The sequence below is a fragment of the Mercenaria mercenaria genome, chromosome 5 (assembly GCF_021730395.1).
Source record: "Mercenaria mercenaria strain notata chromosome 5, MADL_Memer_1, whole genome shotgun sequence".
Classification (NCBI taxonomy): Eukaryota; Metazoa; Mollusca; class Bivalvia; order Venerida; family Veneridae; genus Mercenaria; species Mercenaria mercenaria.
In genome coordinates this window covers 25,311,055-25,323,441 of record NC_069365.1, presented here as the reverse complement: position 1 = coordinate 25,323,441, position 12,387 = coordinate 25,311,055, and the positions used below count along the sequence as shown (strand labels likewise).

Below are 12,387 nucleotides of genomic sequence, written 5' to 3'. Positions count from 1 at the left end.
GAAAAGTGTATGTGCCGCGTACATGCTGCGTACTATTTCCCGCATACTAAATTCCTCCAGCGTACATCCTGTGTACTATGTAGTCCACAGCATGTACGCAGCAAGTAGTACGCAGCAGAGCTCATTTGCATGTCAAAAGTGTACTACAAACGTACTATCGGTGTATGTGCGGTGTATATCCTGCGTACTATTTAAAGCCCTTGATTTCAGTACACATCACATACGCATCATATATATACAGCAAGAGTACGCAGCAGGCCTTTTTCTTCTGTAAGGGTAGTTTAAAAGCCTGTCGAAGATTCAAACCTCTAGACCATGGTCTTCTTGTATTCAGTTTACTATAATAGGGTAGTGTTGAATGTGATAAGTATCTGAGAGATAGGTATAACTATATATGAGCTGCGCCATGAGAAAACCATCATAGTGGGTTTGCAACCAACATGGATCCACACCAGCCTGCGCATCTGCGCAGTCTGGTCAGGATCCATACTGTTCACTTTTGGAATTAGAGAAACTGTTAGCAAACAGCATGGGTCATAACCAGACTGTGCGGATCCTTGCTGGTCGCAAGTGCACTATGATGGTTTTCTCATGGCGCTGCTCATATTAGGGATGATCTGTTGTTGTTATGGCGCAAAATTCTGCCCAATTCTTCGCCCGAAAATGTATATATTTGTGTATTTGAAATGTCGAAAACCCAAGTATTGCAGATGACATGTTTATATAGCTTTTGATTCCATTTTAGTGTTTAATCTGCTAATACCTATTTCAGATTCAAAGGCCTGGGAGGTTGATACATGCCGCGGCCATTATAATAACGTATCATGTTGTTTGTTCCACCCGAGACAGGAGTTGATCCTCAGTAATTACGAGGACAAGAGTATCAGAGTATGGGACATGAGTAAAAGGTAAAAAATTATGAAACATGGCAACTGTTATAACATAATGAAATTTTGCTACTGGTTTAAAATGATGAAAGGTCGTTATTTTGATTTTGTGATTTTAATGCTTACATTTTGTGATTAAAATATTGTATGAATGTAGAAAGAACTTTTTTAGCTTGACTGTTCGAAGAATAGGTAGAGCTATCCTACTCACCATGGAGTTGGTGTCGGCGTCGGCGTCACACCTTGGTTAAGTTTTTCGTACCAGTCCACATTTTGACAAAGTCTTTTGAGGAACAGCTTTTAAACTTTCAACACTTGTTTACCATCACCATGTCCAGTTATAGGCAAGAGTACATAACTCCATCAAGGATTTTGGCTGAATTATGGCCCCTTTTGACTTAGAAATCTATGTTTAAGTTTTTCGTACTAGTTCATATTTTGACAAAGTCTTTTGAGATAAAGCTTTGAAACTTTCAACACTTGTTTACCATCACCATGTCCAGTTATAGGCAAGAGTACATAACTCCATCAAGGATTTTGGCTGAATTATGGCCCCTTTTGACTTAGAAATCTTGGTTAAGTTTTTCGTACCAGTTCATATTTTGTGTAAAGTGTTTGACATATGGCTTTGAAGCTTTTATCACTTATTCAGTATTATAGGCTCTATCTGTAGGCAAGAGTACATAACTCTTGTCTTCTATTTTGGTTGAATTATGGCCCTTTTTGGACTTTGAAATTGGTTTTGTTTTCGTACAAGTCCATGTTTTGTCAAAATTATTTGACATATGGCTTTAAAACTTTGAACACTTGTTTATCATCATGATTTCCATCTGTAGGCAAGAGTACATAATTCTGACAACTAGTTTGGCTGAATTATGGCCCTTTTTGGACTTGGAAATCAGTTAAATTTTTCATACCATTCCATATTTTGTTTAAACTGTTTGACTTTGAAACTTTGAACACTTCATTACCATCATGGTCACACATTGCCATTAAGTGCAAGACTTATCGAAATCCACAAATAAAGGAACATGGTTTGTCTAATCTATTTTTTTCTTTTGTCTGAAAATCTGTTGTAATATTTTGACCCCATTCTTCAATCAATTCTTCGAATAGTCGAGTGCGCTGTCATCTGACAGCTCTTGTTTACAATGATTGTCGCAATTGTTATTCTTAGAACTGGTGTTCAGACATTCCGCAGAGAGAATGATAGGTTCTGGATAATGACAGCCTATCCAACACTAAACTTGTTTGCTGCGGGCCATGACAGCGGGATGATTATCTTCAAGCTGGAACGGGAACGCCCTGCATATGCTGTCTATGGTAACGTATTGTACTATGTGAAGGAGAAATTCCTGAGAAAACTCGACTTCACCACCAATAAGGACGTCCCAGTGATGCAACTTAGACGGTAAGACAAGAGTAATGGTCCTTTTATTGTTTGTAAATTTAGCTTGCAACCCCTCTTCACGCTTCTTACACTTTTGATAAAATCAAATATTGAAAAATTATTGTATTGTGAAATGATTTCATTGTAGTAGGAATTAATTTGGAATACGATCTATTCGAAATTATGCGTATTATTTGTTGGTTGTTGTGCTATTTTATCTTGGTTGTCCTACAAAATTTGAAAAAAATTAATTGAAAAAAAAATAGACTTGCATATAATTATTACCTAGTGTTTTTGCATGTATAACAAGAATATGCACCCAAGTTTGAATTTGAAATATATAGGACATCTACTGATACGATACTGTGTAGAAAGAAAAATTCAAAAGAATAGTTGTAAGTTTATACACAGATTGTATTTAATACTTTCAGTGGATCAAGATCTCCTGTGTTCTCCATGTCGTACAATCCTGCAGAGAATGCTGTACTCCTTGTCACTGTAAGTTACACTCTAAAATCTCACATCCTCTTTACCACTGTAAGTAACACTCCAAAATCTCCTATCCCCGCTACCACTGTAAGTAACACTCCAAATCTCCCGTTCTCTTAACCACTGTAAGTTACACTCCAAAATCTCCCATCCTCTGTACCACTGTAAGTTAACACTCCAAAAATCTCCCATCCTCTGTACCACTGTAAGTTAAACTCCAAAATCTCCCATCCTCTGTACCACTGTAAGTTACACTCCAAAATCTTGCATCCTTTGTACCACTGTAAGTTACACTCCAAAATCTCCCATCATCTTACCACTGTAAGTTACGCTCCAAAATCTCACATCCTTTGCACCACTGTAAGTAACACTCCAAAATCTCCCATCCTCTTTACCACTGTAAGTTACGCTCCAAAATCTCCCATCATCTTTACCACTGTTAGTTACACTCCAGAATCTCCCATCCTCTTTACCACTGTAAGTTACACTCCAGAATCACCCATCATCTTTACTACTGTAAGTTACACTGCAAAATCACCCATCATATTTACCACTGTTAAGTTACACTCCAAAAATCTCCCATCCTCTTTTCCACTGTTAGTTACACTTCATAATTTCCGGACGTCTTTGTCATTGTATGTTACACTTTAGAATGTAAGTTACACATCAAAATCTCCCATCATGCAAACAGTTTTATTGTCACCATCTAGACCTTTTGAGTGTGGTTTGACTGTCAGATTATGGAGCAATTAAGCAGTGTATATGCTATGTTTCTATATTATATGTGTTTATGCTATGTTTGCGATTTTCTGTGTATTTGTGATGTGTGTGGTCATTGACTTTGATAATTGCACCTTTTAGATAAAAATTAAGTACCAGTTTAAGAGTCCCTGATAAAGGAGGCTGTTTAGCATTGTTAATGGCTGAATTTCATATGTATAAGTTACTATTTGTTTTACAGCGTACAAGTAATGTAGAGAACAGCACGTATGATTTGTATGCCATTCCAAAAAAATCTGACTCAAAGAATCCTGATGGTAGGTATATTGTGTTGTTATATAATTGTTCTCTTTTGGTTGCTTGTAGATTTCTACATGATATCTGTATGCTTTTATTATGAAATGCTACATGGATGAAAAACTGGGAGAAAGATATGATTTAAATGGTGAATAAATTAACCTTTTCCCTGCTAGATTTCTAAAATGGACTGGTCCATCATTCAATTTGGGCAGTGCCATATATTATCTGAAGGGGAGTTCAATGAAATTCTAATGACTGAATAACAAATAGTGCAGACCCTGATAAAGGTTAAAGAATTTACTGTATAAAGTTAGTGATATTTTTCTAGGAAATTTGAGTGTTTTAATAGTATGATATCATTAATTTCTTTACAAAGCTAATACACTGTCATCTACTTTAAGATGAAAATAGCTCAAAATAAAGGGATTATTCAGGCTAAAAATCTCCATTTCTTCATGACTTTAGCGATAGAGCTTGAATTTTGTGCTTTTGGGGTTGTTTTGTTTGTGCAGTAAGGAATCTAACATGACTTTTTCAGCACCTGAAGGAAAGAGGTCCTCTGGATTGACAGCTGTCTGGGTGGCTAGAAACAGGTTTGCGGTCACTCTGTAAGTATACATTACTGTTGCAATAACTTACCAACAATATAAAATGTTTCCTGGCGAAGTAGTTTGTTAACTGCCAAACTTGTTTTCCTGACCACTTTCTGCTGTAGCCATATCAAATGTTTAACAGATGTGCGTGAAGAAGACATCCAGGTGGTTTATACATGTTTGGTGGTTCTACCTGGTTGCTGGCACATGCCTGAAAAGTGCTTAAAAGGTTATAACACACTAAATAGTTGTTGTTCTTTATTCTATATAAAATTGACCTATTTCCAATGACCGCAGCACACATCAGGACCCATTTTAAATTTCTGTAACTTACATTTTCTTGAAGAATATTGTCAGTGCTAACTAAAAATCAAAAGAAAAGTGGGGGTCATGTTTGATGCAAGAAAAATAATTTCAGTCAAACACACAAACTGCAAAATCAGCTATAAAATGAGACCCCGAATTATACTGGTGATGTATGATCTAAGTTTCCATGAAAAATATTGTCATGTTGTTATTTCATTATGAAAATGCTACCTACATGTCAAGCATAGATTTGTCATGTGATTTTAGCAAAAAAATTGCAAAGAAAATAAGGAAAATAGCTCTACAGAGCAAAAAAACTGAGGACTATTTGTATCCGCCATTATGCGACTACCATTTTTTTTCGCGCCATTTTTCTATTTAGTGTCTGTATGCCAAAAGGGCACCCATAGTCATTGTGAAATATTAATGCTGGAATGTCTCCATGTGTAAATTCTCCTTTAATTCTAGCAAAGCAAGCAAACTTGAGATATATTATGCTTGAATACCATATAGCAGAAGACTTAATTAACTATTAAACTGGGTGATGGCAACAGTTATGACATAAATCTACAGAATACGAAATGCAAACAAAATTTTTAGAAAAACTAATTTTATTTGCAATCATTTTGAAAGTTACCTTTAACCAGTTAATAAAGACTTCATTCCTGACTTTTATTGATCAAAGATCTATAAAAACAAAAAAGGTCTGAAAAATTCTAATTAGAAAATAGAGTGAAATCTCGTTTTTCAATGAAAACCCTTTCTTTGCACTGTTTATCACCTTAGAATCTTTCTTTGCACTGTTGATCAATAAAGACCCTTTCTTTGTACTGTGGTGCCTCTGTGGCCGATTAGTTAAGGTCGATGACTTCAAATCACTTACCCCTCACTAATGTGGGTTCGAGTCTCATCTCATTCGGGGCATTGAATTCTTCATGTGAGGAAGCCATCCAGCTGGCTTACAACAGGTCAGTGGTTCTACCCAGGTGCCCTGCCCATGATTAAATAATGCACGGTGGGGCACCTTGGGTCTTCCTCCACCACCAAAGCTGGAAAGTCGCCATATGACCTATAATTGTGTCGATGCGATATTAAACCCAACAAACAAAACTTTCTTTGCACTGTTTAGTAATGAAAACCTCTTTTCTTTGCACTTTTGGACAATAAAGACCCTTTCTTTCCACTGTTTATCAATAAAACCCTTTCTTTGCACAGTTGATCTATAAAGACCCTTTCTTTGCCCTTTACTTATTCAGTATTGAGAAGTTTGATGTTTTGAACACAGTAATAAATTGTTCCATGAGAAAACGGCCATTTTTGATACTGTTATATATTATTTCTGTTGTAGTAATTGATTTGAGTGTCCACTTAATTGATAAATGTGTTATTCAGATTGTGGTTAAGAACTTGAAGAATGAGATAACCAAGAAAGTACAAGCACCAAACTGTGAGGATATATTCTATGCCGGTACAGGCTGCCTACTTCTCAAGGACAGTGATAATGTTACCCTGTTTGATGTCCAACAAAAAAGGTGAGAATTTGTGCAGTTGTTTAATACATGTTTTGTTTATACTTTAGAATCATTTAATTTTGTGTGCAAGGCACTTGGTGATTTTTACGTTAAAAAAGCTAGATCTACTCCAAGACCATTTAATTTAGTGGGTTAGAAATTTTGTACTTTGGCCAGATCAGCTATTGCAAGGGGATATAAAGTTCTGGATTTTAAGTTTTGAACATAAAATTTAGGTAGTTCTGCATGTTTGATAAACGGGAACGTATGGTGTAATGCCATTTATCCGTATAAGGAAGAATAAAGCCTAGATTTGACATAAGGAAATGAAAATCATTTTATGTATAAATGGCAACCTGTGAGTCAATGTATTACAATGGCAACGTCACCCTCATTCTAAAGTGTAAAAAATGATATTTAAACAACTAATTCAAAATAATAATGTTAAAACCAGCTTGAAATTTGCAGATGGAAATGTACATTTCATATCGCCATTTCATGGGCCATGTGTTTATTTACAACTGTGAGAATTCACATTTAAATCTACATTGTAGAAAAATTTATATTTGCAAAAATGTTATGAAAATTGCAATTTTCCCATAGACTCCCATTAAATTATTAAAACATTTTCAAATCAGTCTAGCAAAAAATTCAAGCACACGACACTATTTTATTTGCTGAATTTTCTAGGTATATTCTGAAGTTTTGAAAAATCGGGGTTTAATCAAATTCTACATTTTAGTAAAAATTTTGATCCGAACGTGCAGAACTACCTTAATGTGAGTTTAACATGTAGGTTGGGATTTAATTTCATCAAGGAATTTATGCCCCCACGAATATTAGTGATTTTGCAGTAAATATTTTGTGGGGATATTAATTTGTGGATTTTTATCTGTTTAAGATAAAATGAGTGGGAAATTTTTTTCCAGTGGAATTTGATTTCCTGCATTGACGTAACTACAAAATCCATGGAAATTAGTTCCCCATTAACCCTTACCCTGCTAAATTTCTGTAATGAATTTGTCCATCTTACGATTTGGATAGTACCATTAACTGCTTAAGGGGTGCTAATCAAAATAGGAAACTGCAGATCTTGATCAGACTGCATGGATGTGCAGGCTGATCATGATCTACACTGACAGTGAAGGCAGAATCAATCCTGCCCAGCATGATACTGATTTCGTAATTACAGTGAAGTTTTTGCTTTACGTGCGTAAGACTAGTAGAAGTGAAAATTTGATACTGGAAGAAGCAATTAATTTCTTTAATACATAATGAAAAACAATATTCTAATGAGGAAGTTAATTACAGTAACACGAGAGTCACGCTGTCAATAATCCTGTTGTTTACATTTTGAGAGTGGAATTTAAGGTACTAAATTATGTATAACATTTCATTTAGTAATTATAATGGGGCTGTTTTTTGCAGAGACCGAGAATGTAAGATATTGGAAAGGGGATGGTGAATTATTTGTCATGTCACAATAAGAATACATGCAGAAGTAGTGAATGCCACTAGAGCTAGATACTGCGAAAATCATTAATTTCCTTGGGGGACTACTTTTTCGTGGATTTCTTGATTGAGTCCATCCACGAAATTAAATTCCAACAAGCAAGTAAAATTTCCATTTTATTTTATGTTCACAATTTGACGTCCACAAATTCGTATCCCCATGAAATAGCCATATTGGTAAAAACCACAAAATTTAATTTTCATGCCCACATAAAGAATTTCACAGAAATGATAACAGTTGACATAGATATTTGCACTGTCAAGGACAATACAGCTCTCTGCATGGCTAAGTAAGTTATCTGTGAAAAAAAACTCTCTTGTAATTCTGTCTTTGCACCAACGAAAAAAAAGAAAAACACAAATTAGGATGGCCTTGCTTAGTTAAATTAATGTTGTGATAATATGAAGATCTGAAGATGTGGAAGTCAGATTATATGAAGGTTAGGTGTTGTGAACTTTTAATGATGCGAAGGTTTTATGATGTGGGTCGATGGGCCGGTGGTCTAGTGGTAACATGCTTGACTGCCAATCCAGGTCCACTCTTTATATCACTCTGTCCCTCTGGTCAGATCGCTCTGTACTAGTAGAGGATGAATTTCGCGCCGTGTGGCTGCGTTTGCTATATGTAAAGCGCCTTTGAACATGTTTATCATGAAAAGGGCGCTATATAAATCTGGTATATATACATACATACATACATACATGTGAAAGTTTGGTGATATTAAGGTCTGATGATGAATGTTTTCTATTTAACTACAGGAGTCTGGCAAGTGTGAAGATATCCAAGGTGAAGAGTGTTATCTGGTCCAATGATATGTCTCATGTAGCACTCATCAGTAAACATGGTAAGCTTTAGAAATTTTTTGTACAAGACAGGCAAAAAAATAACAGTTTCAGCACACAGATACCTAAATAATATTACAAGGCAAAGACTTCTGCAACAACATCAGGGTCTGTTTTCATTAATTAAGTCTGAGATCTAGACTCAGACTTCTGGAATCTTGAGTAATGGACACATAATGACATATGACAGGTTCTGTACAATTTAGTTTGCCTCTATTGCGATTTCGGCATATCCCAGCTGGTTGTTGATATGAACTACATTAGCAGATGGAGAAGGCCGATAAAGCTCAAGGAGAACACGTTATCACGCGAAAATTGAGGAATGTCACTACAGGTTCATTACCTTAAGTCTTGTAGAGGCATTGTGGGTAAAGTTATTGAGAATTGAAATATTTGGCACTGCAAAGTCTGACTTAAACAGCCTGAATATTGGTCAATATGTGCCCTGGTCTTTGTAAATGAAGTTTCTTCTTCATTTAGAACTCTTTCTGATTTGATTTTGTTACTTTTCTCGAAAGGATTGTTCTTACATGTGAAATTAGCGAATAATGTTCCCAGAAATTAGCAATTCTCATTACTTCTATTTTACCAAGTTTTATTGCAGATTGTTTTTATGTTTTTATTTCAATGTAAATGAGATGTGGAACCAAAATTTGTAGTCCTGTTTGGCGCCATATAACCTATACTGTGTTGGTGCGCCGTAAAACCCAAATAAATAATTTATTGCAGATTGGTCTAATTATTTAGAAGTGAGAAGTTTGCATGTTTTATTTATGATGAGGGAGTCGTGTCTGTAGTATGGAGCTGATTAGAATGTTGTAGGAGATTGGACAGAATATTTTATAGAAGTTATCCTTATGACCTATTGAAGATGCAGGCCCATTCGGAGGGGAAAATTTCATTATTTTTGAAGAGTTTTGGTTGGAAGATGTTCAAAAAACACTTTTTGTTCAAAATGGCGAAAACATTCTTTTAGAGAGGGGAATGGGGACAGATTTTGGCCCCAGAACAGCCTTAAAGACATTGAAATATAGTGCTTCTAAAACATTTTGTACAAATCTTCAAAGAACCTAAAGTATTTGTAAAGGTCATAAAGTGTGGGTGTGTCTATAAATGTTATCAACTGAATGTTTTCATTATAAAAAAACAGTACTATACTTACGAAAATCGAAGTTTTCATTTCTTATAAATGTGTAACTGTATGTTTCAGTAATTGCCATTTGTAACTGTATGTTTCTGTAATTTTCAGTAATTGCCATTTGTAACTGTATGTTTCAGTAATTAGAACATTGAAAACCATTTCAGATCAATAACTAGAGAACCACTTGACCCAGAATGTTGAAACTTCATAGGATGATTGATCATGTAGAGTAAATGACCCCTATTGTTTTTGGGGTCACTCCATCAAAGGTCAAGGTCACAGGGGCCTGAACATTGAAAACCATTTCCGATCAGTAACTTGAATACCACTTGACCCAGAATGTTGAAACTTCATAGGATGATTGTACATGCAAAGTAGATGACCCCTATTGATTTTGGAGTCACTTCATTAAAGGTCAAGGTCACAGGGGCCTGAACATTGAAAACCATTTCCGGTCAGTAACTTGAGAACCACTCGACCCAGAATGTTGAAACTTCGTAGGATGATTGTTCATGCAGAATAAATGACCCCTATTGTTTTTAGGGTCACTCCGTTAAAGGTCAAGGTCACAGGGGCCTGAACATTGATAACCATTTCTGATCAATAACTTCAGAACCTCTTGATCCAGAATGTTGAAACTTCATAGGATGATTGAACATGCAGAGTAGATGACCCCTATCGATATTGGGATCACTCTGTTAAAGGTCAAGGTCACAGGAGCCTGAACATGGAAAACAATTTCCGATCAATAACTTGAGAACCACTTGACCCAGAATGTTGAAACTTCATAGGATGATTGAACATGCAGAGTAGATGATCCCTATTCATTTTGGGGTCAGTCTATTAAAGGTCAAGGTTACAGGGGCCTGGTCGTGTAAAATCATTTCTGGAGAATAACTTGAGAACCACTTGACCTAGAATGTTGAAACTTAATAGGATGATTGGACATGCAGAGTAGATGACCCCTATTTATTTTGAGGTCACTTGATCAAAGGTCAAGGTCACAGGAGCCTGAACATGGAAAACAATTTCCGATCAATAACTTGAGAACCACTTGACCCAGAATGTTGAAACTTCATAGGATGATTGAACATGCAGAGTAGATGATCCCTATTGATTTTGGGGTCAGTCTATTAAAGGTCACAGGGGCCTGGTCATGTAAAATCATTTCTGGAGAATAACTTGAGAACCACTTGACCTAGAATGTTGAAACTTAATAAGATGATTGGACATGCAGAATAAATGACTCATATTTATTTTGAGGTCACTTGATCAAAGGTCAAGGTCACAGGAGCCTGAACAGTGACTTGAGAACCACTAGGCCAATAGTGTTGAAATTTTGCGGGATGACTGGACATGCCAAGTAGATGATCCCTATTGCAGCCAACCTTCAGTGTCTCTTTGACTTTTGCTCCTGACCCCTATTGACTTCTTGCCTATAGGACTTTGCATTGGGGGAGACATGTGCTTTTTAACAAAAGCAATTTCTAGTTGCCATTTGTAACTGTATGTTTCAGTAATTGCCATTTGTAATCGTAAGTTTGAGAATCTGTGTACAATCCATGAGAATATTCGAGTGAAGAGTGGAGCCTGGGAGGAGAGTGGTGTGTTTGTGTACACTAACAGCAACCACATCAAATATGCTCTCACCAATGGGTAAGCTTCTGCACAATTTATGCACCTGGTCTCATGATTTTGATTGTTCTATTGTATAAACAAGTGTATATATATGAATACATAACATAGGAGGTTTTTAAAAAATCTTTGTTGGCATTATTTGAGCTGCCTGTGAGAGGCTTAGACTGAATTATCAGTTTTGTGTTTTGTTACTTTATGAGTTATGTCTGTTTTGCTGAATGAGTTCTGCCAGATTTTGTATCATTTGACCTCTGTTGATGTTAAAATAGATCTTTGGAGCTACTAAAATCAGTGTACCTATTAACAATATAGTAAAAATAAGATAAATGTATACACATTGCTGATAAAAATGTCTATACATTTTACAGTGACCATGGCATCATCCGTACACTGGACCTGCCAATCTACATTACCCGCGTGAAAGGTAACAGTGTACATTGTCTGGATAGGGAAGGACGCTCTAGGGTGCTCGGTATTGACCCCACAGAGTTCAAATTCAAGTTGGCCCTTGTCAACAGGAAATATGAGGAGGTACGTAAACATTTACCTGTCTGTTCAGTAAAACATGAACCTTTAGCCTGCTGCCCGCAAGTTTTTTTGCCTTTGTGACCAGTGCAGACCGAGATCAGCCTTTCACAAGTATGCATGTTTATAAAGCTTTAGTAAGGAGACCAGTCCATTGGTCAATTTCAAAATAGTGCTTAGAATCCACCAATCAAATGCTGGAGTTTTTAGACTGGTCTTCAAATTCATTTTTTTAAACTTTGGAGATTACTCAATTATTTATCATAATACACAAACATAGACAATATTGGTGAGAATGCTGCATGGTTATATATTTGCAGGTGTTACATATGGTACGACACGCCAAGTTGGTAGGTCAGTCTATCATATCCTACCTACAGAAGAAAGGTTACCCAGAGGTCGCTCTCCATTTTGTCAAGGATGAGAAAACAAGATTTGGTCTAGCTCTTGAGTGCGGAAACATTGATGTGAGTATGAGTGCTTTAAATACTTCACATTGTGTAGGTTTTCATGAATATATATTGCGACCACA

At 36.1% G+C, this 12,387-nt stretch overlaps 1 protein-coding gene across 1 annotated transcript in view; it reads left to right on the top strand.

Annotated features, from left to right (window-relative positions):
* LOC123558262 (coatomer subunit alpha-like) overlaps positions 1-12,387 on the top strand; it is a 67,180-nt gene that overhangs the window by 39,167 nt on the left and 15,626 nt on the right. Inside the window, 11 exon segments of the mRNA XM_053544489.1 lie at positions 773-908; positions 2,065-2,298; positions 2,709-2,775; positions 3,728-3,803; positions 4,325-4,394; positions 5,942-5,969; positions 6,078-6,217; positions 8,468-8,553; positions 11,210-11,348; positions 11,699-11,861; positions 12,176-12,322. Of these exon segments, the coding sequence (XP_053400464.1) occupies positions 773-908; positions 2,065-2,298; positions 2,709-2,775; positions 3,728-3,803; positions 4,325-4,394; positions 5,942-5,969; positions 6,078-6,217; positions 8,468-8,553; positions 11,210-11,348; positions 11,699-11,861; positions 12,176-12,322 (1,286 nt within the window).